Source organism: Electrona antarctica, assembly GCF_951216825.1.
Source record: "Electrona antarctica genome assembly, chromosome: 21".
In the NCBI taxonomy this organism is placed as follows: Eukaryota; Metazoa; Chordata; class Actinopteri; order Myctophiformes; family Myctophidae; genus Electrona; species Electrona antarctica.
Window position 1 is genome coordinate 19281554 of NC_136802.1, and position 27309 is coordinate 19308862.

The window sequence follows — 27309 nt, forward strand, 5'->3', positions numbered from 1 at the left end:
AGCTTGTAAAGCAAACTCTTTATAATGTACCGGGAAGGCTGTTCTGAACAAGTCATAGTCTAGTTGATCAGCACCACCCTCTGGTGGACAACCCTGGTCCCTGGACCAGTATTTTTGACTTTTTTTGACTACTCAACTAATAAATGACCATTGCAATATTAAAGGTATCTGAATAATCAACGGTGTTGTGCGCTTTAACTGTGCACAAAATCAGAATACCAATATGCTACTAATTGATAGTCATATTATAGGCCAGTGGTTCCCAATTAAACTGGGGGTCCCCAAGGGCCAAATTATTTGTGGGGGGTCCCCAGATGATTAGCTTTAATGTGCAACATTGTTTTCTCACTCAACAGTACAACAAACGGTTGTACAGTAAAAGTGTAGCCTATATACACATGGTATCTGCACATTTCTAAAGTTACAATCTAATCTCCAAGACCTTTTTAATAACAATTGGCCAAATTTTCAAATATTACAAGAAAGAAGCAAACATTGTGAAAATAGCCGCACTACAAGCTCGGCTATTTGTGGATGGAATCGAAATTTCAAAATGCTTTAATTAGTACCGGGGGTACTTAATGAAATTGGGGGCTCAGCCTGACAACTTTGAGAACACTTAATTTGTAGGTTAGTCCGTATTTGGCCACACAACTAGTGACAGTCAGTTACAAATTAACAACAAGACATTTTGAAGTGACAGTGCATCACTCTTTAGTGGCGGCGGGCCGGCGGCGGTGGGGAAGAATTGTTATTACGAAACGGTTCATCTTCATCATCATGACGTCATTGGAATTCCCCTTATGGTCTTGCATGTTTGTTTTGCCCTTATTTGAACCTACCAGTGTGCTGTGGTGATTTTATAGACCGTAGTCACCGTACTATACATTTATAACCCGGGTTATAAACCCCTATATGGGCTGTTAGACTGTATAGAGTTGTATATTGTAATTAGCACTAGTGGACTTAGCGACCGTTCGTTCGGTCTCCATGTCGCAGGTAGGCGGGGCTCCTCAAAACAACAAACTCGCTCACACTGAGTTTGGTTTCGTTTTTGTCTCCGAAGCGACCGAACACTCCTTCCTTCCTCTGAATCCTCTCTAACCGTGCCTCGATTATGACAGCTTTTTCAGTGTAAACGGACAATGATGTTATTTTATTTTTTTAAACGCTAGTCGCTTAGTTGGTTGTAGTTTTTATTTTAGATCTTTATTATGATTGTAACTAAATGTCTCGGAACTTCTTTGGACATAATATAATTCCCTGAGCTGCGTAGTGTCTGTCTGGAAGCTAAACTTATCACAACAACAAGGACTAGACGGATGACGTAAGTAAACAAAGTGAATAACACAACACAGCTGTGTTTACGTTATTGGTTTAAACGGCTGTATGGCTTCAGTACATCTATGATAAACATACTGTTTATTCACATGAAGGGACACAGGTTGATGCGGAATCATTTCGCCGTTGTCCAGATGATAAGACAACAACAAACACTGTAAACACAGGCCTGTTGGTAAAACGGCAGACAATTAAATTCAAAGGACTTTATTGGCATGAGAAAACATACGCTTACATTGCCAAAGCAAAAAGTGGAACAATACTGTGTGTGTGTGTGTGTGTGTGTGTGTGTGTGTGTTTGTTTGCGCGTGCGTGCGTGCGCAATTGAAAGTCAGAATATCCAATAAATCACTTTTTATGTACCGAGATCACTCGATGCAGATAGTGCAGGAATACACACAATGGTTAGTAGTTTTTACTCTTTATGGTGGTTGTGTTCCATTTGATCGCAGCAGCAGCAGCTCACGAATCTAGCTGCAGTCAGTGCTCTCTCTCTCTTTCTCTTTCTCTGGAATTCCCTTTCTCACTTTCCCCTTTTGGCTTTTACCCCTCCCCCTCTGCCCCTTTATGTGCTCTGTCTCTCTATCTACCCCCTCCCTCTCTAGTCTCTATACCTCTATCTATATTCAATTCAATTCAATGGACTTTAAAAGTTTATTGGCATGAGAAAACATACGTTTACATTGCTAAAGCAAAAAGTGGAACAATACAATCAAAACAAAATGTATGTAGAATTGAAAGTCAGAATCTCCAATAAATCAGTACCAAGAAGATCACTCGATGCAGAGAGTGGAGGAATACACACACAATGATTAGTCTTTAGGGGTGGTTGTGTTCCATTTGATATCCTACTCCTATCACAGCAGCTCACGAGTCTTGCTGCTGTGTTTGCACATTGTTGTACTTCACCCAGCAGATATGGGAGGTTTTTGCCATTAGTCATGTTTAGGAAATCTCTGTGGGTGATTGTAATCTGTGGGAAGTATGTGTCTCCTCGTCTATACCTCCTCTATCTATACCTCTTTCTCTCTAACTGTTTTTGCCTCTCCCTCTACCCGTAAACCCCCACCCTCTCTATATCTCTCTCTACCCCTTTCTCCCCTCCCCTCTCTCAACCCCATCCTCTCGCTCTCTCTCAGGACATCCAGGGCATGGCCTGTGGTACAGTGAGGGTCCTGCCAGCGCTCTCTAAGCAAGGCAGAGAAGAAGATGGGCGAAGTATTGAATATGGGAGAGGAGGAGGAGGAGAACGGGAGGTGGAGGATGACTTTGCGTGTGCCGGGATGCTGCGAGGGTCCCTGATGTCACTCCACGGCTCCGTGGAGAGGATCTTCAGGGTGGCCTTCGGCATCGGAGCAGACGTGGACGATGCAGAGGGGCTGCCCCACAGTAACAACGGGCAGATGTGGCTGAAACTGAGAGGACCGAGCAGCAATGTGACGGAGGCCAAAGTAAGAGCTCTGACAGGCATTGACACTTGCCCACCTGGCCCCGGCAGGTAAATTAAACTTTCGGGCAGGTGGAGTTTGCCGTCACTGCTCATTTGATAGGGGACGCAACTGTCTATAAACGCACCACGAGATATCTGTCTCTGAACACCTGAATGTGGCCAGAGTCTTCTGGTCTATGTAATATAATTACCTATAAAATAATGTGCTGTTTTCACTGTTGCTACACTTAAAAATATAAAATAACAAGTGTGAAGCCATAGCCATATTCATAGCTATGTAGGCACCCGACTGGCATAGGGTAGTAGGCATGACCTTTGGGCAAGTAGAATAATATGACCTGTACTTGCCCGACGGGCATGTGCCTCTGAGACCTTGGTGGTAACCCCTGGCTCTCTTTAGCGATATCAGTATCAGGCTATCAGCTACACTTGGGTGGTGTGTATTTGTTGTTATTCAACTCTGCTCTACTTATAAAAGAGTTTGCAACCCTTGACTGTTCATTTTAAAATGGTAGACAAAGTTCATGAGTTTATAATACTAGTCCTTACCCGTTCTGAATATATGAACAGCAAATGATGTTCAGTGTGGGTAATGTGATGTAATAGATCACATTACTGATAGGGGGGGAATTGTTTAGATGGTCTTGGGAAGTTGGGTTGGGCACAACAGTAGGCTAATTAGTAGGCTAGTTTATTTTGCAAGAAAATGCTGCAGTACAATCATAAGTACACCATTGATGTGTGATGTAAATTTGGTGGTGATATTCTGCCCGGAATGTGTCGTTCGTGAGCTACTGAGCCAGCGTTGGTCATTGCATCCGTCTATGTATTTTTGTCATTGTGTTGTTCCGACGGCACGGGATGTGTCTTCCGGATTATAGTATTCATATGTTATGATCCAACAGATATAAAAGTGCACAGTAGTGTAACTGTTGCCAAGGCAATGCCCCGTCCGGGTGGAGTTAAACCCTGTTGTTGTTGCGTGCTAACAGTAGGCGGTTAAGAAAACGTCTCCATTTGGCCACCCGAGTCCCCGACAGATAAGCATTCCGTTATGATGGAGCTGTTCAGTGTGTCACGCAGCCACGCTGTGTGCGCGCAGGGCTGTAGCCTGTCGTTGTCAGTGTCCAGGCTTTCAGCGTGCATGTAGCTCATGTGTACGGCACGGCGAAGGAGGTGGTAGAGGAGGGAGCGGACAGTGTGGTGTCGAAACAGATGTTGCGCGGAAAACTGTGTCCCAGTATTAATCAGTGTCCGTCCCAAAATGCATTTCACTGGTGACACTGGTGACACTGATTTCCGGGGAGATGAGTTGTTTTTGACGCAAATTAATTTAATTAAGATGATTGTTAGAATGTTTGGCGTGTGTAATGCGGGGCAGATTGAGGTTGGAGGACAGGGCTGTGCGGCGCTAGGTTCCGTGAGGCTGTCCGTGCGTTGTGGCGTTGTGAGGAGGCGCTTTGCTCTATGCGGATGTGGACAGAAACACACACACAGCGGTGCTTGGATTTAATAATGATAATATAAGATGTGACATACTGAGACTGAGATATTTTCTGCGACATACTGAAAGACTGTTAGACATTTCTTATAGCTTCCCTATAAAGTAATTTAATGTTAATTATCATTCATCATTTTGTGGATTATGCTTAGCTGTCTTCCACTATTGTTGTGTTTCACACGTTTTTAAACCTGTTTGTCACCACGTTCAAGACTATTTTGGGCATTGAAAAAAATGATCTTTATTGCTATATAAGACACCGTTGTACAGCAAAGCATAAAACCAACAATCTGTCCTAGCCTATAACTACATGTACAGCACTTTCATTAATAAGTAAATAAAAATCAAAGCCTTACATTTCATACTATATTTGTGTGACAGTTGTTTGTGAAAGGAGTGGTGAACCAGGAACAACAGCAGGAGGTGTCCTACCCCGAGGTCCTTCATTGTGTCTTCTGTGGAGCCAGAGGGCTGTTCATGGACTGCCTGATGAAAACCACCTCTGCACATATAGTGGTAAGCATGGGAAGCAGTGTAATAGAGCACCGAAGTCTGACGTGTACACGCGTTCATGTACTTTTTATTTGCATTGTAATCCCCATAGGGGGATTTTAGATCGCCTCATACGAACTGTGATAGAAAAGCAAATCATCCCGGCCGTTTCACTCATATGGATATGAAGAATCAACTGACTGTGAGAAAGAGCATACGGACATTTCTACTCTGCCACAATGTTATGCTGCTTCACATGGGGGCAGATGCAAAAGATACAAAGATGCAAAGCTACACTAGTACACAGAGTACAGCAAGAGGTCGTTTAGCAACAGGAGGACGTTTGTTAGTAGCTCAGCCACTGAAACCACAACCAACGTCGGTTGTGGTACGTCCAACACAGATACAATGTATTACTCACCTACTGCTGCAGGTAATTCCAGTGTTGTTCAAGTGACAGATGCATGGATTTCATATTGTAAATATGGTTGCGTGGTTTAGCGACTAGCACTTTGACAGCAGACCGTAACTTTCCCTTTCAGTTTAAAAAGTGTCATGGTAGCTTATTTACAACTTTTTAGCAAAAGGCCGATGCACACCTCAAGGCTATTGACAGGTGCGTAGGGCAATAAAGCATACTTAAAAGGGTATCTTTGAAAAACAAAGAAGGGTCCCGCACACTGTCAGAAAACTTGCCAAAAATGTTGCTCTTTATTCAACGTTCCGGTCTATTCGACCTTCATCAGGACAGACAATGTGTCTGTCCCGATGAAAGTAGTAAGGTAGTAAGGTAATCTTGCGAAAATGTGGCGCAATAAATCTTTGAATATATATTCTTTCTCTTTGTCCCTGAAACAACATATTTTCAGATGGGGGTCAGCGGCCAATTACATATCATTTATGGGGTCCTTGACATGATATAGTTTGAGAATCACTGACATAGAAACATAGGTTTTTCAGAAAACTGTCAGGATTTAGAAGACATTTTGTAGAATCGACCTCGGGTCTAAATGGTATAAGCACATACTGATCCATGGCCAGTCAGTGTACTATGTGCTGATCCAGATGAGAGTTCATCTATTTACTGGTCAAGCAGATATATGCCAGTCCTCCTAATCATATAATCATAACAACAGGACAACACACCAGCCACAGTTTCTTCATTTAACGGTTAAATGAAGCTCATAGCACGTCACTTTGTGCCGCTGCTAATCCCGAAAAATGTATGAATATATTATATATTTTTAAAGTGAACATTTTTAACTCAAATCTTTGCTTCTGGGAGTCCCCGGAACAAATTATTTTGAGATGGGGTTCCTTGATATGAAAATGTTTGAGTACCACTGATTTAGAAACATGGGTTTTTCAGAAAACTGCTAGGAATTAGAAGACATTGTAGAATCGGCCTCAGGTCTTAATGGGTTATCTCTTTCCACAACTCAGATCGGTTCTCCGGGCTGCCTGCTGATTTCAGGCCTGACGGAGCCCGTGGTGCAGGCCTACTCTCTCATCACAGACCTGGTGGAGAGGTACAAGGGTATCCAGGACAGGACGCCCGAGGTCGGGGACAGGGCTTTGGGCGAGTTCCTGGACTCACGGCGGGCCTTCAAGTCCCTGGTCGAAAGATGGGAGGACCGGCACACCCTGGACCTTCTGGTACTGCCGGGGTCTGTGAAGGAGACCCTGCTGGATTTGGTGAGGGACTCTGGGCTCGGGTCAGTCTCTAGTCCCGAGGACTCTGCTGCAGGGAGAGAGAACCACAGAGACGTCCAAAGTGACTTCCAACAGCTAACGCTTAAAGACGGGACTGTGGCCGACAGATTAGGCGGAGAGCTGAATGAAAGGCGGGATGTGTGTAAACGGGACCTTAACAATGTGAAACATTTTGGGGGCGTTCCCCGGCAGGTGCCATCTTCCTCTCCACTTCATTCAGGTACTGACACGCGGGGAGGCAGAAAGACCGGTGGGCCGCCGCTAACGGCAGCATCAGCAACCGCCACCGCAGATCCCTACCCCCATCCTTTACACACCTCCGCAGGTGTCCCAGGGAGGGCAGGCGGTGCCGAGGACCGCCGGGTGGGCTCTCCGCAAGAGGTGGGGGAGGAAGGTCAGCCGGAGGAAGGGGGGAGGTTGGACGTCATGGAAGATCGGGGAGAGGAAGATGACGGAGAGCTGTTGCTGTCCGTGGGAAGCAGGAAGGAGTTTGGGCTGCTGTTGATGTTCTTCACAGCCATGGGGTACACAGAGGCCGTGGTAAGGCGTGTCATTGCCCGGACGGGGCCCAAAGAGGCCTCGCAGATTCTGGACCTGGTACAACAGGAGCAGGACCGCAGCGACCGGGATCAAAGTGACCCAGATTCAGCACCCGAATTAAAGAATGGGCACATTGTCAGAAAGCATCACAACGATGACACAAACCTGCCCAGCGAGACGGAGCACACAGAGCCGGAAGACAAGGGTCATAAGATGAGTCATGGAGGGAACCCGACAGCAATCAACAGAGTGGGAGAGGAACTCGGAGGGAAGGACGGCTCTCCAGAAGAGAGCAAGAGACAGGAGGGGGACCGCAAAAAGCAAGAAGAACAGGAAGATTTCGTCCTGGAGGTGTTGAAGCGAGCTGCGGCCAGCTGTGGGTACACAGAGGAGAGGGTAATTGAGGTCTACAGCATGTGGCCAGACCTCACCACTCACCAGCTGCTACTGGAGCTGCAGAGAGACAGTGTCAAAGAAACGGAAACCTCCAGGTCTGAGACGGAGAGAGAGGGGCCCACGGAGGTGGACGATGGGGTGCTGGAAAGAGAGGGAAGAAGAGCTGGAACAAGAGAGGACGAAAGAGGAAGAGCAAATGAGGCGTCGGGAGGAAATAAGGTAGAAAGAAAGATCCTGGAAGATGGGAATGAAAAGAAAATAGATCAGAGGAGAAGGCTGGAGGTGCTCGGTGGAGGCTTACCTGACTCGGAGCCACATTTCCTTCCATGGAACATTGACGCGACCTCACAGCGTGCTTCAGCAAATGCGTTGGTCTTACCGACCAACCGCCACCACCACCAGCACTCAAATCCCCATCCTTCTGACATGCTGCCTGAGATCAGGGGACCTCCCCAGCCCACCTATCCCACTGCCGCGGACTCCCACTTCAGCAATCACCCCAAACCAAGACCCGAAGCCACCAGCTCCCCCAAAACGGTCCCCCGCCTTGCCCACAACCCAGTCTCCAGCTTCCTCTCAAACCCCCAGACACCCACCCACCCCCAGAAGCAGCAACAACCGCCCCAGGTGCCCCAGTATGTCCACCCAGCGTCTCATCCTGTCCAGCCCCCAGCCCGCGCCGGGAGCCACTCGCCCCCCACCGCCAGGCAGAGGGACGTTCGGGGTTTCCCTGCCACCTCGTCAGGGGCCGTGGTGACGGGCGAACAGCGCTTCCTGGAGGGCCTGCAGTTGCCCTTTGACCTTCAGCTTACCGACGAGCCTGGGAACCCCGCCCTGAGGATGATCATCATTGATGGGAGCAACGTAGCCATGAGGTAAGGGAGCTAATATACGGTATGTTGATGCGAAATGGCATAGCATGGGTGTCATTTCCAAAATTAATAAATTACTCGACTCAACAAAGTTTTTATACTTTTGTCCGTATGACAGTCTTTCTCCAAATATAAGTGCCACATTAAAGGATGGGACTTGCACAAAATGATCACACAATTCTGTATTTGATTACACATTTGATTACACACACATTTCTATCTGACACACATAACTTTATTTATTAACTTTCATAGCAATATGGTTATTATTGTGGTTTGTCCTATGTTTCAGTTCCTAAATTTGCCTTTGATTGTGTTCTGGCCAGCTAATGGCTTAGAAAAGAAATGGACAAAACTTACTTGCTGATATTTGACGTATGTACTTGTTGTATGACAAAGAGCAAACAAGATCTACAAGCTCGCATTTTGAAAATGTCTGAAAACATGTTGTGAAAACTTTTTGGTGGGAAATTAACAACAGATATGTTGCGTTCACACGAGGCATATGCAAAGATCACAGCATATTTGTCGCTGTCGCTTTGTATATCTGTTGCTCACACGGTTGTTGACGTCATCTAGCGTGCGTCCGTAGTGATTTGTGTCGGAGGCGTGGGGGCCGGGGATTTTGAAAAAACAACCTAGGCATTATTTATATGCAGTGGAATGGAAATAATGGCAACGTTGGAAACGTTTTTATCAGTCAGAACAGGGTAAAAAAAAGCGGGGAGGGGGAATACAAAAAATGCAGCTACACTACAGTTGTAGCTTTGCAGGTTTGCATCTGGAAGTTGAACCCAGCTCAGCTTCAATTTGTAGCTTTTGTAGTTTTGTATCTTTTGCAGCTGCTACAAACGTTGGATGTAGCTCTTCACGTTGCTGGCTTCCATTGACAATGAATGGTAGACTGTATCTTTGCATCTGCCTGTGTGAGCGCACCAATGAATAGAGATTATGTTGTCCCAGTTTACACACTGTTTGAAAGACAGATTGAAAACCACAACCTTTCTGAAGCATTAGTTGGATTTTCACATCACTGACTGTTGTTTTATATACTATATCGCCCAGCCCTGACCAGGATTGTCTAAATAAATTGTATCGATCCTTCCAGCCATGGACTGGGTCATTTCTTCTCCTGCAGAGGGATCGCCCTGGCCGTGCAACACTTCTGGAATGGAGGCCACCGTCGCATCAGCACCTTTGTGCCGCAGTGGAGACAAAAGAGAGACCCCAGGCTCAAAGGTAACATTTCAGGGCCATTTACTCCCTTGATTCAAATACACCAGAGTAAGTGTGGACAAGGACGGATACATGCACACCGCACAGACGAACAGTCTGGTGAGACGTAGGAGGACACTAGGCAGGAGGCAAACCATAGTCCTAGAGACCTCTCGGTGCCTGCTATCCCCCAAGAACGCACAAGGCAGAGAGAGCTTCCTGTTCATTCTGGCAGGAGAGAAAGGACAGTGGGCGGGTCTGCGGGGGGGTGCCCTGGGCGCGGCGGTCACTGGGGTGTGGTCAGCACTGGTTTGCTGCACCTGGGCGGCAGGTTTCTCACTTCCCTGTTGGCCAGGTGTGGCCCTCTCTCCCTGTGCTGGTTGCGCCTTGTCTATAGCTGGAAGCCTGGAGGAGAGGGGCAGTGACATGGCCAATCACTGCTGACCAACTGGAGAGTGTAGTGGTTGAGGGTTGAAACACTCTAAGAAGGTTGGAGACCACCTGATGACCTCTCTTCCAGGCCAAGGCTTCATCCATTAGGAATGGATTACATTCTATTTGCATCTTCGATTTTACAAACGGTATTTACAAACGGCACTATAACTATAAGGGGGGCAAATCCTTCTAAGTCAAGTTGATGGCAGAGTTCACACAAACGTACAACGGTGAACGATATAATAGTCGTTATTTATAGCGCATGCTTAGCACTCCATGGCAGACCTGGGAAACATGCACTGTCAGCTGTCATGTTGATGGTGTCAAGAACACCTAGGGCAAATTCCAATACCCCAAATCCCGGTCACTCGCTCACTCACATAACACCTGGTCACTCCAGCATGGCTGTGTTACGGTGAAATTGGTGTCCTGCCGAAAGTATGTGACTATCTTCACATAACTTACATGGAGGTCTTTAATATATGTGGCCTAAATACAGCTAGGTTGAACTTTGCTAATAAACAAACTGAAATGATTTACATTCGGACACTGTCATTATGTGACAATTGTCACATATTTCAGCAGGTCACCAATTTCACCGTAACACCCACCATGCTGGAGTGTGCGAGTGGCCAACATTTTGGGTATTGGAATTCAGGTCTACTGTACCTGTAGCAGTTGACCCCGGGACAAGTCCTGATCGGTCCAGCAGCCTATTGTCTTTGGTGACCTGCTGTGACAGGTTAAAAGGAGACGGGAGCCAATTTCCTCTCGAGTAGGGGAAGGCCTCGCTTGACCTCTGGTCAGAGTTCCTGTCAAGACTTCCTGTTGCAGACGGACCGAGACAATAGGCTGGACCAATCAGCCAAGAATTGTCGATGGAGAAAAGATTGGTGTACAAACAAAATCCAAACGTCCACAACTTCTTAACCTGGCAGTGACATTGACTCAGTTGTTGAAGACGATGGGGAAAACCTATTATAAAATAAGAAAAAGTAAAGCCATTAACGGAAATTGTGCTCGAAATGAAGATGTGAGTAGACTATGATGTGTATTGATAGCTGCATGGCCCTTTAACCACATGATCCCCCGTGTCCCTATTCTGGGGGCAAACATTCGGTAAACATGTTGTGTTGCGAACTTGCGATGTGTTGTGAGCTTATAGATTTGCTATTTTCAGCTACAAGATTTGGTGTCGAGGGAAATACTAGCGGACCTGGTATAGAGCCCAGTGGGACCATGGTCAAATATGTCCAAAACATATCCACAAGTCACGTTTGTATTTTTATGTTTTTTTGCCTGCCTCCAGAGCAGCACTTCATGTCCACTCTACAGGATCTGGGCCTGCTCTCATACACTCCCTCCAGAGAGGTCCAGGGCAAGAGGATCAACTCTTATGATGACAGGTTGGTTGGTTAGTTGGTTGGCTCACCTCAGAGATGCAGGACAACAAAAGCTTGTAGCTGACTTGACAATAGTTACACAGCGACCATTTTGCTCTCATGTCACAAAAATGGAGAAATGGCCGCTGTGCGAAAGTGGTTAAAAGTAAGCCAATCCCATTCATTTGAGGATTTTCTGTTGCCCCGTGTGACATTTATTTCCATAGCAATATTATAAAAAGCTGAAAATGGAAATGTAATGTTTGCAGCCATTTAATGTAAAAATACATTTGGGAAATGGATTGCCCCAGATGCAACCAAATTTGATCTGCAAGGTAAAATACATGTTCCTTCCCTCAGAATAGACCTCAATGCCCGCCACACACCTCCCACGGCCCATCCACATCCCAAAATACAGCAAATACCGTTTAAAACAGCACATATCTGTTGTATATTGTTAGTCCTATCAAGACAAGACAATCACCCCGAGAATAAATAGAATACATACTCTCCTACTTTGTAAAACCCCCCTCCCCTCCCCTCTCCCGGTAGATTCATGCTACAGTTGTTCAACCCCCCTCCCCTCTCCTCTCCTCTCCTGGTAGATTCATGCTACAGTTGTTCAACCCCCCTCCCCTCTCCTCTCCTAGTAGATTCATGCTACAGTTGTTCAACCCCCCTCCCCTCTCCTCTCCCGGTAGATTCATGCTACAGTTGTTCAACCCCCCTCCCCTCTCCTCTCCCGGTAGATTCATGCTACAGTTGTTCAACCCCCCTCCCCTCTCCTCTCCCGGTAGATTCATGCTACAGTTGTTCAACCCCCCTCCCCTCTCCTCTCCCGGTAGATTCATGCTACAGTTATTCAACCCCCCTCCTCTCCCGGTAGATTCATGCTACAGTTGTTCAACCCCCCTCCCCTCTCCTCTCCCGGTAGATTCATGCTACAGTTGTTCAACCCCCCTCCCCTCTCCTCTCCCGGTAGATTCATGCTACAGTTGTTCAACCTCTCCCCTCTCCTCTCCCGGTAGATTCATGCTACAGTTGTTCAACCCCCCTCCCCTCCTCTCCCGGTAGATTCATGCTACAGTTGGCCCAGAAGACGGACGGCGTGATTGTAACGAATGACAACCTCCGAGACCTCCTAGACGAGTCCCCCGTATGGAGGGACATCATCAAGAAGAGGTAGAGACTGAGACGCAGTTAAATGGCAGTTAAAAACTCAATCCACTGTCAGGATGGTTTTCTGTCAGATTTTCCCATTAAGACCTCCTGAGGCCCATTCTACAAAATGTCTTCTAAATCTGAAAGGAATAAAAATATGTTTTTATTTGGGGGTCCTTTAGTCCAGGACCCCCAAATGATGCATCTGGCTGCCGACCCTCCATCTCAAAATATTTTGTACAAGGGCATCCCAGAAGAAAGTATAAAATCTATAATGGCACGCCACAGATGCTTTCTGGGTTAAGTGTGGCTGTCATCATGATGGGGCGGGGCCCATTGCCAACACCCTCCCGGGCTTGAATCACAGTTCTAGGACCTCTTTACTCTCATTTTCGTGTCTCTTGCCACAATCCATAAAAGCCATTAAAATAATAATACGAAATAATAATGAATTAATTAATTAATTGGCATAACTAATTTGGGAGAAAAAAAAGGATCCAAATAATTGGCTACTAAGTATTTAGAGGGGCTATTCTTCTGTTCTTATGATGATGATGATGATGATGTTCTACCAGGCTTCTTCAGTACACATTTGTTGGTGACCACTTCATGGTGCCAGATGACCCACTGGGAAGAGGCGGACCACATCTGGATGACTTCCTACGCTCACAGAACAGGTGTTAGGAACACACACACACACAAACAGGCTTTTTTTTGTGGCTTTCGCCTTTATTTTATATTTTTTATGGAGGGACAGACAGTAGGCTGACAGGAAATGGGGAGAGAGATGGGAGGAAGACAGGCAGTAAAGTCCGTCGGGATCGGGAGTCGAACCCGCGGCACACTGCTAGACTGGATTACCAGCCAAGGGGCCTGGACCACTGAGCCATGGCCCAGGCCACAAACAGGCTTTTTACCTGTTCTTTTTTGTTATCTTCCCTACTTGACCCTTCAATTTCCGCACTTTAACAAAAGCAGACACTCTTTATTTGTCATGCTCACCGTATCCCCTATTTGTTGTTGTTTTTATTAGCACATATACGAATACATAATACGACATAAAACATTATAATGAAACAAAATTATCTCATTCTAGTCTGAAAACCCACCTCTTCAGACTCCATCTTAGCCCGCAGCACTTGCCGTACCACTTGCCCTAGCCTCGACAACCTTACAATGCTTGCATGTATGCAAAGGCTAAACTTATATCATTTAGATAGCATATTATGTAGACATAGCACTCTATAGTGAATACTCATAGTTTCATTGTACAGACATTCGACTGTTATAGACGGAAGTTAGGGTCTTAGCTTGCTTATGATCCTTGATGACTAATTCTATGTATTTGATGTATTGCCATGTGTTATTCTTGCTTACTGTAAATAGCTCTGGATTAAGAGTGTCGGCTAAATGCCTAAATTGTAATTCTCCCCCCAGACCAGCGGATCCTGGCAGCCATTCGTTCGCCGGCACCGCCTCCCCCTTCCCATTCGCCACCGCCAGAACCCCGCGCTCGCAGACCGAGGTCCTGCACTTCCGCGACCGAACGCAATGGGGCGCGACAACAAATGAGGGCGCTGCGGCGGCAGAGGTCAGTGGCGGCAGCAGCAGGGCGGCGGCCCGGCAGGGGAGCCGAGGGGGGAGGGGGAGAGGAGGCCTGAGCAGGGCGGGGCCAGCGGGATCCAGTCATCATCAGCCTTCCAGGCAGCAGACCCATGGGTCTGGAGGTTCCGGCCCGGGGCTGACGGACAGGAGCCCAGAGGAGACAGCCAGGCTCAGGGAGAGCCTCTGTCAGGTGTTCCCTGGTCAGGACAGCATGGTCACTCTGGTGCTGCAGAGTCACCCGTGGGAGACGGACGTCAACTCGCTGTCCTATCTCATCCTGGAGGAACAGGAGGAGTAGATATGATAAGGGTGGGGGATTTACCCAGCCAATGACAACCAGGGATGATGCCGAAATCAAGCGATTGCTTGTGAAACCAGTGGAAACTAATTGACTGAAAGAGGAATTATATATTTTTTATTGTTTGTGTTAAAAAGATCTCAAAATTAAAAAAATATATATATATAATTGCATTGGAAGCACAACCTGAGGCTAAGTTGATCGATCGACTACTAACATGGGGAGGTTATGAATGATCAGGACAGTTGTTTTTTATCCCACGATTTTATAATCCATTTTTCACCCGGTGCAAATTTCCTAAGCTGTAAGGACTTCCTTAAGGCCCCCCACCACATGTATAAATTGCACTTTTTGGCCAGAAAATAATTGTTTTTCACCGGAAGAAAAAAATATGTTTTAGTTACTCCACTACGCCCTCTACAGATATTGTCAATAGAAAATCTCATTGACAATGATTTTTCCTTCCGAATGAACGTGTGTCAGCTTTGGAGTACACAATTCAGCCACCAGATGGCGGGTGTTGGCAGCAAGTGAGGGAAAATGTTCCTGGTAGAAGAAACATTGAAGTATTTAAATACTGCATAGTGCATACTTCTGTTATGTTTGGAAGTAATTTAAAAAAAGATCCTCAAAAATATACAATCAAAAATCTCTCTGAAGAATATTTGTTGGCAATGTTTTCTGTGTTTTTAGCTTTCAGAACTTTAATGGTTTTTAGCTTTCAGAACTTTAATGGTTAAAGTGGTTAAAATCTAAAATTCTCGGTTTTAATGGGTTAAAGCACTGTTCAATACTTAAAGGCTTTGGCAATTGGCAGCCACACCTCATTTTCATGTTTTTTTTAATAAAATACTATAATAACTTCTAAACACTTTTTCTTTCTCTCTCTGTTTTTTTGTTTTTTTTTTTACTTGTCAAGAGATTTTGTCCTCAAAGTATCTTGATATTTGCAATGAGGACCAGAAAGAGATGTATCTTAATTCAGTTTTTTATACGATTTTTATTTATTGTATTTCTACAATAAATCTTTAATTCAGCAAAAGACGGATAAGAATATTTTTATTCACTTACAATTATTCATTTTTACTTTTTAAAGTATAAATAGTTTTCACAGCAAGTATAAATAAATCATAACAAACAATATAACAAAAAGGTAAGTATAATTAGGGTTAAAGGAGAACATAATAATAATGTCTGCCGGCTGACACATTGCGTCCTTGTGAAACAACAGCACTTGGACGGTTACAAAAGTCTCAGGGTGTTGATTGGTTGTTGGAGCTGGGCTCAGGGTGTTGATTGGTTGTTTGAGCTGGGCTCATACAGCCTCACTGCAGCTCCACCTCCACAGGGAAATGGTCGCTGACGTCCTCTGCCTGGAAAGGAGAATTGACTCTGTTGACAACAACACCCACAGCTATAACACTACAGTGGTTCTCAACCCTTTCAAAGTCAAATTCCTACTATTTGTCACACACGTTACCACAGTGAAATTTGTTGTCCGGATTTGATACATCTGTTGGAGCGGTGAACCGTGCCGTGCCCGGGAATCATTTGTACAGTCGTTGGTCTGACCGCCACAATCCAACCCTTGATGCTGAGTGCCAAGCAGGGGGGCATTGGGTCCCATTTTTACAGTCTTTGGTTATGACCCGGCTGGGGATCGAACCCCGACCTCCCAGTTTCAGGGCGGACACTCTAACCACAAGGCCACTGTCTGGCCTTCAGACCGGGACCCCCAAAATAATCATATTTGAACTGGGTGTGGACCCCCCCCAAAATAAAAAAAAGTAATCATATTTGAACTGGTGACACCCCCCCCCCCTCCCCCCCCCCCCCCCCAGATAATCATATTTGAACTGGGGACCCCCCCAAAATAAGACAAAATAGAAATGTGTTGTCAAAATTAAAACCGCTACATGGTGTTGATCAGGCGTGACGACGTGCATCATTACAGTACAGAGACTCTTTGCGTCTCCTACCGGTGGAGACGTTAGCACCTTTCTGCCGGTCATCAAATTATAGGCTCAGGAATGCAACCACAATGCATGAGTGTGTAGTTGTTTTGTTACCGTACCTCCTCCTGGCTGAGACCCAGATCTAGCTTGAAGTTGTAGACCCGAGCAGAGCCTTTCACCACATGGCTGTTGTACATCACAGTGGTGGCCACAATCCTACAAGCAGAGAGATGTATTTTGTTTTATATACAGCTTTTTTGTCCTGAACGCTTGTCACATTTTAGCCTGCCTCCAGCCCTGAATCGCTAGCCACGCCCATTAAGAAAATATGTTCTGGCGATTCATGAAGTGAAACGAAATGGAAATGGCATATGTGTCTGAACAAATCGTCTTTTTGTGGAAACACAAACATTAACACCACATAAATCCAGTTAAAAGATAATAGCATAAGTTGACAAATTAATTCATGAAGTATATTATGTTTTTATTGGATGTACGACAACACCCCTCACTTCACACGAGTGTGATTCTTTTTATGTATGTGTGTGTGTGTGTGTGTGTGTGTGTGTGTGTGTGTGTGTGTGTGTGTGTGTGTGTGTGTGTGTGTGTGTGTGTGTGTGTGTGTGTGTGTGTGTGTGTGTGTGTGTGTGTGTGTGTGTGTGTGTGTGTGTGTGTGTGTGTGTGTGTGTGTGTGTGTACCTGTCATAGGGACATGACCCGGCCAGATTGGTGATAGTCTTGTCATCGATCAGCCACTCGTAGTTGTTGTTCTGCGTGCGGAGCCGGATGCTCTTCCATTCAGTGGTTGTCACATACCTGCAGCCTGCGTTGAAGTCACCCAGTAACACTATGTTCTGTTACAGGAGAGAGAGAGAGAGAGAGACACCCAGTAACACTATGTTCTGTTACAGGAGAGAGAGAGACACCCAGTAACACTATGTTCTGTTACAGGAGAGAGAGAGAGAGAGAGAGAGACACCCAGTAACACTATGTTCTGTTACAGGAGAGAGAGAGAGACACCCAGTAACACTATGTTCTGTTACAGGAGAGAGAGAGAGAGAGAGACACCCAGTAACACTATGTTCTGTTACAGGAGAGAAAGAGAGAGAGACCCAGTAACACTATGTTCTGTTACAGGAGAGAAAGAGAGAGAGAGACACCCAGTAACACTATGTTCTGTTACAGGAGAGAAAGAGAGAGAGACCCAGTAACACTATGTTCTGTTACAGGAGAGAAAGAGAGAGAGAGACACCCAGTAACACTATGTTCTGTTACAGGAGAGAAAGAGAGAGAGACACCCAGTAACACTATGTTCTGTTACAGGAGAGAGAGAGAGAGACACCCAGTAACACTATGTTCTGTTACAGGAGAGAGAGAGAGAGAGAGACACCCAGTAACACTATGTTCTGTTACAGGAGAGAAAGAGAGAGAGACACCCAGTAACACTATGTTCTGTTACAGAAGAGAGAGAGAGAGAGACACCCAGTAACACTATGTTCTGTTACAGGAGAGAAAGAGAGAGATACACCCAGTAACACTATGTTCTGTTACAGGAGAGAGAGAGAGACACCCAGTAACACTATGTTCTGTTACAGGAGAGAAAGAGAGAGAGACACCCAGTAACACTATGTTCTGTTACAGAAGAGAGAGAGAGACACCCAGTAACACTATGTTCTGTTACAGGAGAGAGAGAGAGAGACACCCAGTAACACTATGTTCTGTTACAGGAGAGAGAGAGAGAGACACCCAGTAACACTATGTTCTGTTACAGGAGAGAAAGAGAGAGAGACACCCAGTAACACTATGTTCTGTTACAGGAGAGAAAGAGAGAGAGAGACACCCAGTAACACTATGTTCTGTTACAGGAGAGAAAGAGAGAGATACACCCAGTAACACTATGTTCTGTTACAGGAGAGAGAGAGAGAGACACCCAGTAACACTATGTTCTGTTACAGGAGAGAAAGAGAGAGAGACACCCAGTAACACTATGTTCTGTTACAGGAGAGAGAGAGAGACACCCAGTAACACTATGTTCTGTTACAGGAGAGAGAGAGACACCCAGTAACACTATGTTCTGTTACAGGAGAGAGAGAGAGAGAGAGACACCCAGTAACACTATGTTCTGTTACAGGGGAGAGTAAGAGAGAGAGACAACCAGTAACACTATGTTCTGTTAGGAACAGAGAGAGAGAGAGACACCCAGTAACACAACAATGTTCTGTTAGGAACAGAGAGAGAGAGACCCAGTAACACTATGTTCTGTTAGGAACAGAGAGAGAGAGACCCAGTAACACTATGTTCTGTTAGGAACAGAGAGAGAGAGACCCAGTAACACTATGTTCTGTTAGGAACAGAGAGAGAGAGAGAGACTCAGTAACACTATGTTCTGTTAGGAACAGAGAGAGAGAGAGAGACTCAGTAACACTATGTTCTGTTAGGAACAGAGAGAGAGAGAGAGACCCAGTAACACTATGTTCTGTTAGGAACAGAGAGAGAGAGAGAGACCCAGTAACACTATGTTCTGTTAGGAACAGAGAGAGAGAGAGAGACTCAGTAACACTATGTTCTGTTAGGAACAGAGAGAGAGAGAGAGACCCAGTAACACTATGTTCTGTTAGGAACAGAGAGAGGGAGACCCAGTAACACTATGTTCTGTTAGGAACAGAGAGAGGGAGACCCAGTAACACTATGTTCTGTTAGGAACAGAGAGAGAGAGAGAGACCCAGTAACACTATGTTCTGTTAGGAACAGAGAGAGAGAGAGAGACCCAGTAACACTATGTTCTGTTAGGAACAGAGAGAGGGAGACCCAGTAACACTATGTTCTGTTAGGAACAGAGAGAGGGAGACCCAGTAACACTATGTTCTGTTAGGAACAGAGAGAGAGAGAGAGACTCAGTAACACTATGTTCTGTTAGGAACAGAGAGAGAGAGAGAGACCCAGTAACACTATGTTCTGTTAGGAACAGAGAGAGAGAGAGAGACCCAGTAACACTATGTTCTGTTAGGAACAGAGAGAGAGAGAGAGACTCAGTAACACTATGTTCTGTTAGGAACAGAGAGAGAGAGAGAGACCCAGTAACACTATGTTCTGTTAGGAACAGAGAGAGAGAGAGAGACTCAGTAACACTATGTTCTGTTAGAGGCGAGCATTGGTTTTCAACCCTTTTCATATCAAGGCCCATTATTTATTGGGCATTTGAGCCACAGACCACCATTTGATGACATTTATCCTCTCAGTCCCAAAACTAAAGAATATTGTGTTGTCGTTGGATAAGATTTTGTCCACAATTCCAGGCTGTATTGATGTTGGTACCATAGGATAGATAGCAGGCAAACATTGATCTTATCGTGGAGAGTTCTTGTAAATTAAGTAATGCAGATGTTTAACTCTTGAGAGCGTAAAAGGAAACCATTTGGTTTCATTTCACAAAAGTTCAAGACTCCATCATTTAGTTTGGGGGCCACCTGGAAGTGGAACCCTCTGGTGGTCCCTGGACCACTGGTTAAAAACCACTGATATAGAGAGATTAATTACGTTGTTCCAGGTGGGCAGAGAGGTGACAGCAGCTACCACGTCCACCAGGGCATCAATCTCCCTCACTGCCTCAGATGGTTTGGAGTGTAGAGGGACCAATGAAAACTCAAAGTTCGCCACTATAGGAGGCAGAAGACAGGAGAGGAGAGGAGAAAGAGATTAAGGCCTTTTCAGACGGGCAGTGACTGAAGCAGCTAGTAATTAATTTTCAATAAGAGGTGTGCGTTTATTTTAGACGCACAGAGAAGTTGAGACAACCCTTGTCCTCATATTTCTGTCCTGAGGATTTGATTATCATATTGATATCAGTATAAACACACGCACACACAGGAATATGCATGCACACACACAAAGCTTACCACCGAACTTGACAACAAAAGGTGGTCTGCTGAACTTGTTGGCGGTGTCTGGGTACTGGAAGCTGGCCCGGAACGTTACTTTGTTCCTTCTAACAACATGGAAAACAAATGAACCCTTCTTACACAATAGGGTTAGTCTCTATACAGTGATTTATTGTATACCTGTACTAAATGAACAGTGTTAAGGCCTATTCATACTGGTGATAAGGTGACCACCGAAAATTACATGACATCATGTCATGTAATTGGTGATAAGCGACTCACCGCTCAACCAAACACATCTCTCTGTTTTTACTAAGCACTGTTCCGGTGGTCACCTTATCACCTAAAATTGGAGTATGAATATAGGCCTTTACTGCAGTGGTTTTCAACCAGTGGTCCGGGGACCACCAGTGGTCTTTGAACTTCTTGAAGGGAATCCAGATGGTCCACAGCTTTGGAAGAAGGTTGGTAACTTGTGAGAGTCAAGAGTTAAATTATTGTTAAGCACCTGCATTACTTAATTTACAGAGAATGTAAAAGAATTGTTAATTTTGATCAATGTTTGCCTGTCATCTCCACATGTACCACATCCATACAGCATGGAATTGTGGACAAAATATTCTTTGGTTTTGGGTCTGAGAGGCTAAATGTCATCAAATGGTGGTCCGTGGCTAAAAGGCTGAATATATAATGGACCTTGATGTGAAAAAGGTTGAAAACCACTGCTTTACTGTATAGTGTATACCTACAGGAAGACTTTACTGTATATATACCTGTACAGGAAGACGTAACGCTCCTTCTGGTTGCTGTCGCCCAGTGGATCGCTGAATTTGCAGTCGTAGTCTGAGGATGCTCTGGAAAGAAATACACACAATTACACACACACACACTCATTAACACACACCTTTGTATAACTTACATGATGTGTGCTTTTTAGTACTTCCAACTGACAGTGTCTAGCAGGCTGATATTTTGATGTTGCTGTACTGTATTGTATGTGAATGTCTATTCCTGTTGATTATTTTGTTCTGTATCTCATTCTCGGATACATTAAAAATGAGGGCCTGCCCTCCTCAACTGTACTGAGAGCTGAAATAAAGGTGGTGATGATGATGATGATAATGACAGAATTCCCACAATTTTTTACCAATGAATTCCCAACTCGTACATCCTTGTGACAATAAATCTGTTTATTGGTCTTACTGGTTGACGAAGTCCATCAGGATGTTGATCACAGGTGTGGAAGGATTAGTGTCTCTGACCTCCTGGATCACAATGATGTCATACTGACGGACAATCTGCACAACAAAATGACAAGTGAACATTTCAATGATTTTATTGTCTCCACCAGGCCGAAGGCATGGGGAGAGAGTATGTTTTGCACTCCGTCCGTGTGTGTGTCCGTCCGTGTGTGTGTCCGTCCTTCCTTCCGTCCGTCTGTGTACAGCTAATCTCCGGCACCGTTAACCCGGCCGATGCCAAACTTTGCACACACACTCCCTGGATGCCAACGATGAACCTCTGCCCCACATTTTCCAGAACGGCCTGTTATAGCGCCACCATGAGGCAGCTTTTCACATGTTTTACCTAAAACTGCACCGATCTGCGTGAAACGTTGCATGCACACTCCCTAGAGGCCAAGGACAAACCTTTGACCTGCATTTTCCGCATCTGCCTTTTATAGCGCCACCAGGAGGCCGACTTTTGTAAAACACATTTTTGGATATTACTCCTCCAGATTCTGTCCAAAAATCTCACAAATCGTTATACAGTATCTCTATGGTCATGTGCTCAAGTCGGATCTGTCTGATATTTCATATTCCATCCTAATTGGCTATAATTGGCTTTCACAGTTTGCAAGATTGCCCCGTTTTGAACAATAGCCTCAAATCATGAACGCAGCATGCAATTTACCTGAAATCTTTCGCACATTTTCTTACTAGGCTGAGGAATATATCCCACCCTTTTCACATTGGCCTGTTATAGCGCCACCAACAGGTTGATTTTTGCAAAACACATTTTTGGAACAAAATGCCTCAAAACATCCAATTGCCATCAAAGGCGTATGAAGAAATGGCAATCGGTACACATGATCTCTGTAGTCATGTGATCAAGACGAGTCTGTTGGATTTCTCAGATTGTACACTGATTGGCTAAGATTGCCTTCCAAGGTTTTCAGGAGTGGCCCGTTTTGTACAAAATGCTGCACATGTCCTGCTCATCCAGAATTCTATCCTCAGAGATGCTATGAGTGATCTGGCTCTGCATTTCCTCAACAAAATGAAGAAAATTGTTGCAAAAACAAATAAAAAAAAACATCTCCTAAACATTTTGCCAAACATCACACACACTCCTATCCTCCTGGTGGAGACCTGTGCCCGGAAGGGCACTTTTTCTAGTTTTTTATTATTTCAACAGCAAACCTTTTTCTTGTAACAAAAATTAGTTAATTATTCTAAAATGTGCCACTGGCTTTTTATGCCTTTTTATGTTTTGCCAGGCATGTGGCTGTCCAGAGAAATGTGTGTGACTGTGACCTTGGCGATGTAATCCATGACGGTGAGATTCTTGGATTTGGTCTCCCCAAACACCTGGATGTTGAGCGCTCCCACCCTGAGCTGAGCACAGGTCAGCTGTAACCCGGCCAGCAACAGCACCAGAGAACACACGAAGCGCATCCTGTAGTACATGGGGACGATAAGGTTAGGCACAATAGCAGGGAGCCAGTAGAATCGTCCTAGTTGTGGAGGGGGATAAGATATGAGAGCAGGGAGACAGTAGAATCATCCTAGTTCAGGAGGGGGATAAGATATGAGAGCAGGGAGACAGTAGAATCATCCTAGTTCAGGAGGGGGATAAGATATGAGAGCAGAGAGGCAGTAGAACCGTCCTAGTTCAGGAGGGGGATAAGATATAAGAGAAGGGAGACCGTATCAGTGGGTGGGATAAGGATTAGTTATACGTTTACCAGGGCCGCGGGAAGGTATTTACAGTAGGAGGTGCTGAACGTTTAGGAGGGGGTGTGCACACGTAAGCGCGCCACAAAATGTGCGTGCACACACCTTGTGCATGCACATTTTTGTGCATTTTCACGTGGAAAAGTGGCTTTTACTTTCCCTCTCCACACGCAAGTTATATGAACAAACCAGGGGTCATCATCATGCCAGCTTGTGATGGACATTTTGATCAATATTTATATGAAAAAATAAATGGTCAATAATTTTACCAGAAACCCAAATAGCTAGCCCTAAATGTATACGAATGGACTCATAATTTGCCATAGCGACTATTCCTATGTGTGCTACACATTTTAAAGGGGGGCTAATTCAAGAAGAACAAAAGGGCCCTAGGTCTCATTGTGGGCATGACATCTATCTATCTATCTATTGGGCATGGCATCTATTTAGCCCTTGTCTTTTCATCTTATTATAGACCACTAATTCAGATGTGTAGGCTATAATTATGAAATAAAAACATTATTTATGATTAACATACTGTCTATTACTGATGATTGCACCTGACTTGATAAGGCAAAATGGTTGAAATGTCAGTTCCTTAGTTTATTTCCTTTTCTCAGTTATAGTCTGCTGGGAATGTCTGTGGTTTGTCCGCAAACGTCTTTCCAAGTTCTCTTTCTTCACCATCACTGTTCAGTTCTTACTGATGAGACAAATAATTACTTGATGAGAGAGCTCTATCCAGTTCCATGTATGGTACTGTACACAAATACATATGGCTGAGATTTCAGTTCTTTATTTCTTGTTCTCAGTTCTCTGTTTGCTGGAAAGTTCTAGTGAAATGATTTGTGGTTTGCCAGAAAGGGTCTTTCCAAGTTCCCTTTATTCACTTTCACTGCATAGTTGTACTATATGTATTTTGTGTCATGCCACCTGTTCCCAAACTCATTTAACTGATGTCTTGTCTCACTCCATCCCACTCATTTGTTAGTTTCAAGAGTAGTGGTTTCTGTTAAGGTGAACAAGTATTCAATGTTGATGAGAAAGTCTTAGACCATGGAACAATGAAAGAACAACAATGAAAGGCAGAAAACATTAGAAAACATTACTTCTAGCTGTCTGTCTTGTCTTGCATCCTCACCTGACAGGGCTGACATTAATGAGCATGTCATCCCAACACTTTACCAGTCACCAAGATAATTCAAACTAATTATTTAAATATTTTTGATATATTGTAGACATTATAACCAACATAAACAAATGTCAGACATGGACAAGTCTTGCCACGGACACGTGTGTCCATGTATGAACATGTTGATGACCCCTGGAACAAACAGAATTAGGCACCGATACTGGGATACATACAGCATATTTATTAGGCATAGTAACAGAAATCTGTTTTGAACATGTAAATAAAATGATGTTTTTTATTATTATTTCCCCCTCCTGTCCGGGGGGGGCTGTGCCTGGGGGGAGGGGGTGCTCCAGACCCCCCAGCACCCCTACTTCCCTCAGCTATGACGTTTACACAATGCTGTACCCCCCAACTGTATATACTGCCCTGATTTTCAACTGTATTGAAATTAAATATAAGAGTATATACTAAAAGTACAAAAGTATTGTCATCAAAGTGGCAACTTAACGTACTAAAAGTAGGCCTACTCATTGTGCAGAACGACCCATTTCAAGTTTTCAAAATGTATGAAAGTCTTTTGAAAATAGCAGATCTACAAGCTCACAACTGGACCAGTTGTGAGCTTGTAGATCTGCTATTTTCAAATAGCCAAAGTATATAAGGCTGAATGTGGTTTAACAATGTATGTTTTGTAATAATAATCAACATCTGCAATGTAACAAACTAGTAACTAAATGTTTCAAATAATTGTAGTGGAGTAAAGGTCCTTGTAGACTTGAAGACGTGTTTTTTTGAAAAACTGGAAAAACACAGCAGTGTGCGAGGACCTTAAAAATACAATATTTGTCTCTGAGATGTAGTGGAGTAGAAGTAAAAGTAATGAATATTGGAAATACTCCAGTAAAGTTAAAATCCCTCTATACTTTACACCAACTGCTACTCGTAATAGATACGTGTATGTATAGGTAGGTTGTTCTCCTTCAGTATAAGAGCTAGATACCTGCATATGTTGGTCGTCCAACTTCAGTGTAGACAGCGCAGCATGCGAGTGTGGGGTGCCTGTGCAGACATTCGACCACATAATGAACACCTGCACCCTGTATGGACCACCGTCAGAGGAGGGTCTCTTCCTAGTGGGAGGGACCAGAGATGAGGGCGTGGCTGAACTACACTCTGAGTTAGTTTTTTATTTGACGACGATACACCAAAGAAGAAGTTGGTTTGTTCATGCACGGATTGTTAATAAGCCACATTTCATTCCTCTGGTTTAAAGAACGTCACATACACAGTAGACCGTCGTAGAGTCTTCGTCCTACTCCTCCCGCCCAACACTGCCCATTTAATCTTTGATATATTTTTCAAACATACAGTCTCAAATTAAACCCTTTACAGGAGAACAGGCCTGGCTGAACCCCTACTGTCAAATGTGATCATGTTCAGAAGGTGGATGTGGATGGTGCATAATGGCCCCAAGTGCAATCCCGAGGGTAGCTATGAGAAATGATGAGATGAGCTGTGCCTGAATTCCTGGGAATGGGTACAGATGCGGCATGTGGGTCCAGAGTCCATGGAGTGCTAACCCAAAAAATGAGTTGGGGTCTGGCGTCTGGGCGTGACGTCCCTCTCTCTCATACACCCTGTCCCTGTTATATGGATTGGACAGACACGTGTACTTGAAGTGAGACACGTGTAGTGAATGTACCGCAGGAGAAGCAACAGACAATACAGTCAGACAGACAGTGGGCCTATGGTAGAAGTGGGTGCAGTGCCAGTGGGTGATTTGAGCACAGACAGCAACCATGCGACTGGTGGTGGTGCCCAAAGTTTAGGCCCCATGCATGATCCATCCCATAGTTCAGAGAGACTGGCCGACAGACACTTATATTCTTATAAACAGCTGTTTGCTTTACAATCCTATCATTCTAATCTGAGATTACAGCACAGTGAAAAATGTGTTATTTATTATTATTATTATTATTATTATTAAGGGCTACTCACTGGAGTAAGAATTTTGTTCTTCGGATTTGCCTGCCAAAATCAGTATAGGCCTATATAATTGTCTTAAATGAAATATAAAAGTCTTAAATGACACGAATACCCTACAATGGAAACAATTAAGCCTTTAGGGCTTTTTGTGTTCACCTTTTAGCGTAGGTGCAAAGGGCACTTACGGACGGCTGCAATTAGAAACTGGCCCCTGTACAATCTGAATCCCACCCCCTTTACCCCTCACTGTATATGTATTTTTTCCCCTTTTTACCTCCTTTATGATGATTTTCTGTTTTTGTACGTCTCTAAATGTTCTGATGAATTGAAAATGGTGGACCCTTTTATAAACAAGTGTAATGCTTTATGGTGTCGTCCACAGTAGTCCAACAGTTTTTGTATTGAGTTGTGCTTGAAATCTACTGTAATTCTGCAAACTGTTAATACATACTTCAATCAATCAATCAATCAGTTGGCTATTGTATAATCTATTAATCGTACCACTGTACTATTTACGAACTGTTAATAAAGTTCAATCAATCAAAGGTAACCCTAACAGGAGCCCTCATACAAGGGTTCTTCGACTATGCACATGCACCTCTTGGTACCACAGCACCTCAAATACCCTTAAAACAAGGCTCCAGACTTCAGGCAGGCTACTATCTTGGCCTTACTCCCATAACCCACCTCACCCCTGCCCCTTTTGATAAGCTGGACGGCTTTTAGGGTTGATGACAGAGTAGGCTACAGCAACTTGCAATGGGCCTGGTCTACAAGATTCGCTACACCACCAAGATACCCATGTACCTGTCTAAATACTTCCTTAATGTCAACAAAGTCCACAATCACAACACCAGAGGGAGTTCAACAAACCACGTGCAACCCAGATTCGGCTCAAACAAGGGTTTAAATTAATTTCGCTCCTCCTATGCCACTAAAATGTGGAGCGCCCTACCAAGAGCCATTAAGAAATGTGAATCCCTAGACTCCTTCAAAA

General features: G+C 44.5%; 2 protein-coding genes across 2 annotated transcripts; one reads left to right on the forward strand and one right to left on the reverse strand.

Annotated features, from left to right (window-relative positions):
* Positions 1 to 948: 948 nt before the first annotated feature.
* Positions 949 to 15301, forward strand: khnyn (KH and NYN domain containing). Its single transcript, XM_079490763.1, has 9 exons — positions 949 to 1327; positions 2481 to 2792; positions 4674 to 4808; positions 6228 to 8308; positions 9414 to 9544; positions 11265 to 11361; positions 12412 to 12519; positions 13074 to 13175; positions 13936 to 15301. Exons 2-9 carry the CDS (start codon positions 2493 to 2495, stop codon positions 14399 to 14401), a joined length of 3420 nt encoding a protein of 1139 aa, XP_079346889.1. The 5' UTR covers positions 949 to 1327; positions 2481 to 2492; the 3' UTR covers positions 14402 to 15301.
* A 425-nt stretch (positions 15302 to 15726) lies between these two features.
* LOC306914262 (deoxyribonuclease-1-like) lies at positions 15727 to 22924 on the reverse strand (the record flags this gene model as incomplete). The annotated part of the gene is made up of 8 exons (XM_079491252.1): positions 15727 to 15774; positions 16476 to 16572; positions 17056 to 17210; positions 19894 to 20012; positions 20253 to 20341; positions 21008 to 21088; positions 21438 to 21532; positions 22772 to 22924. The coding sequence occupies 8 exons, from the start codon at positions 22922 to 22924 to the stop codon at positions 15727 to 15729; spliced, it is 837 nt and encodes a 278-aa protein (XP_079347378.1).
* Between the last annotated feature and the right edge of the window lie 4385 nt (positions 22925 to 27309).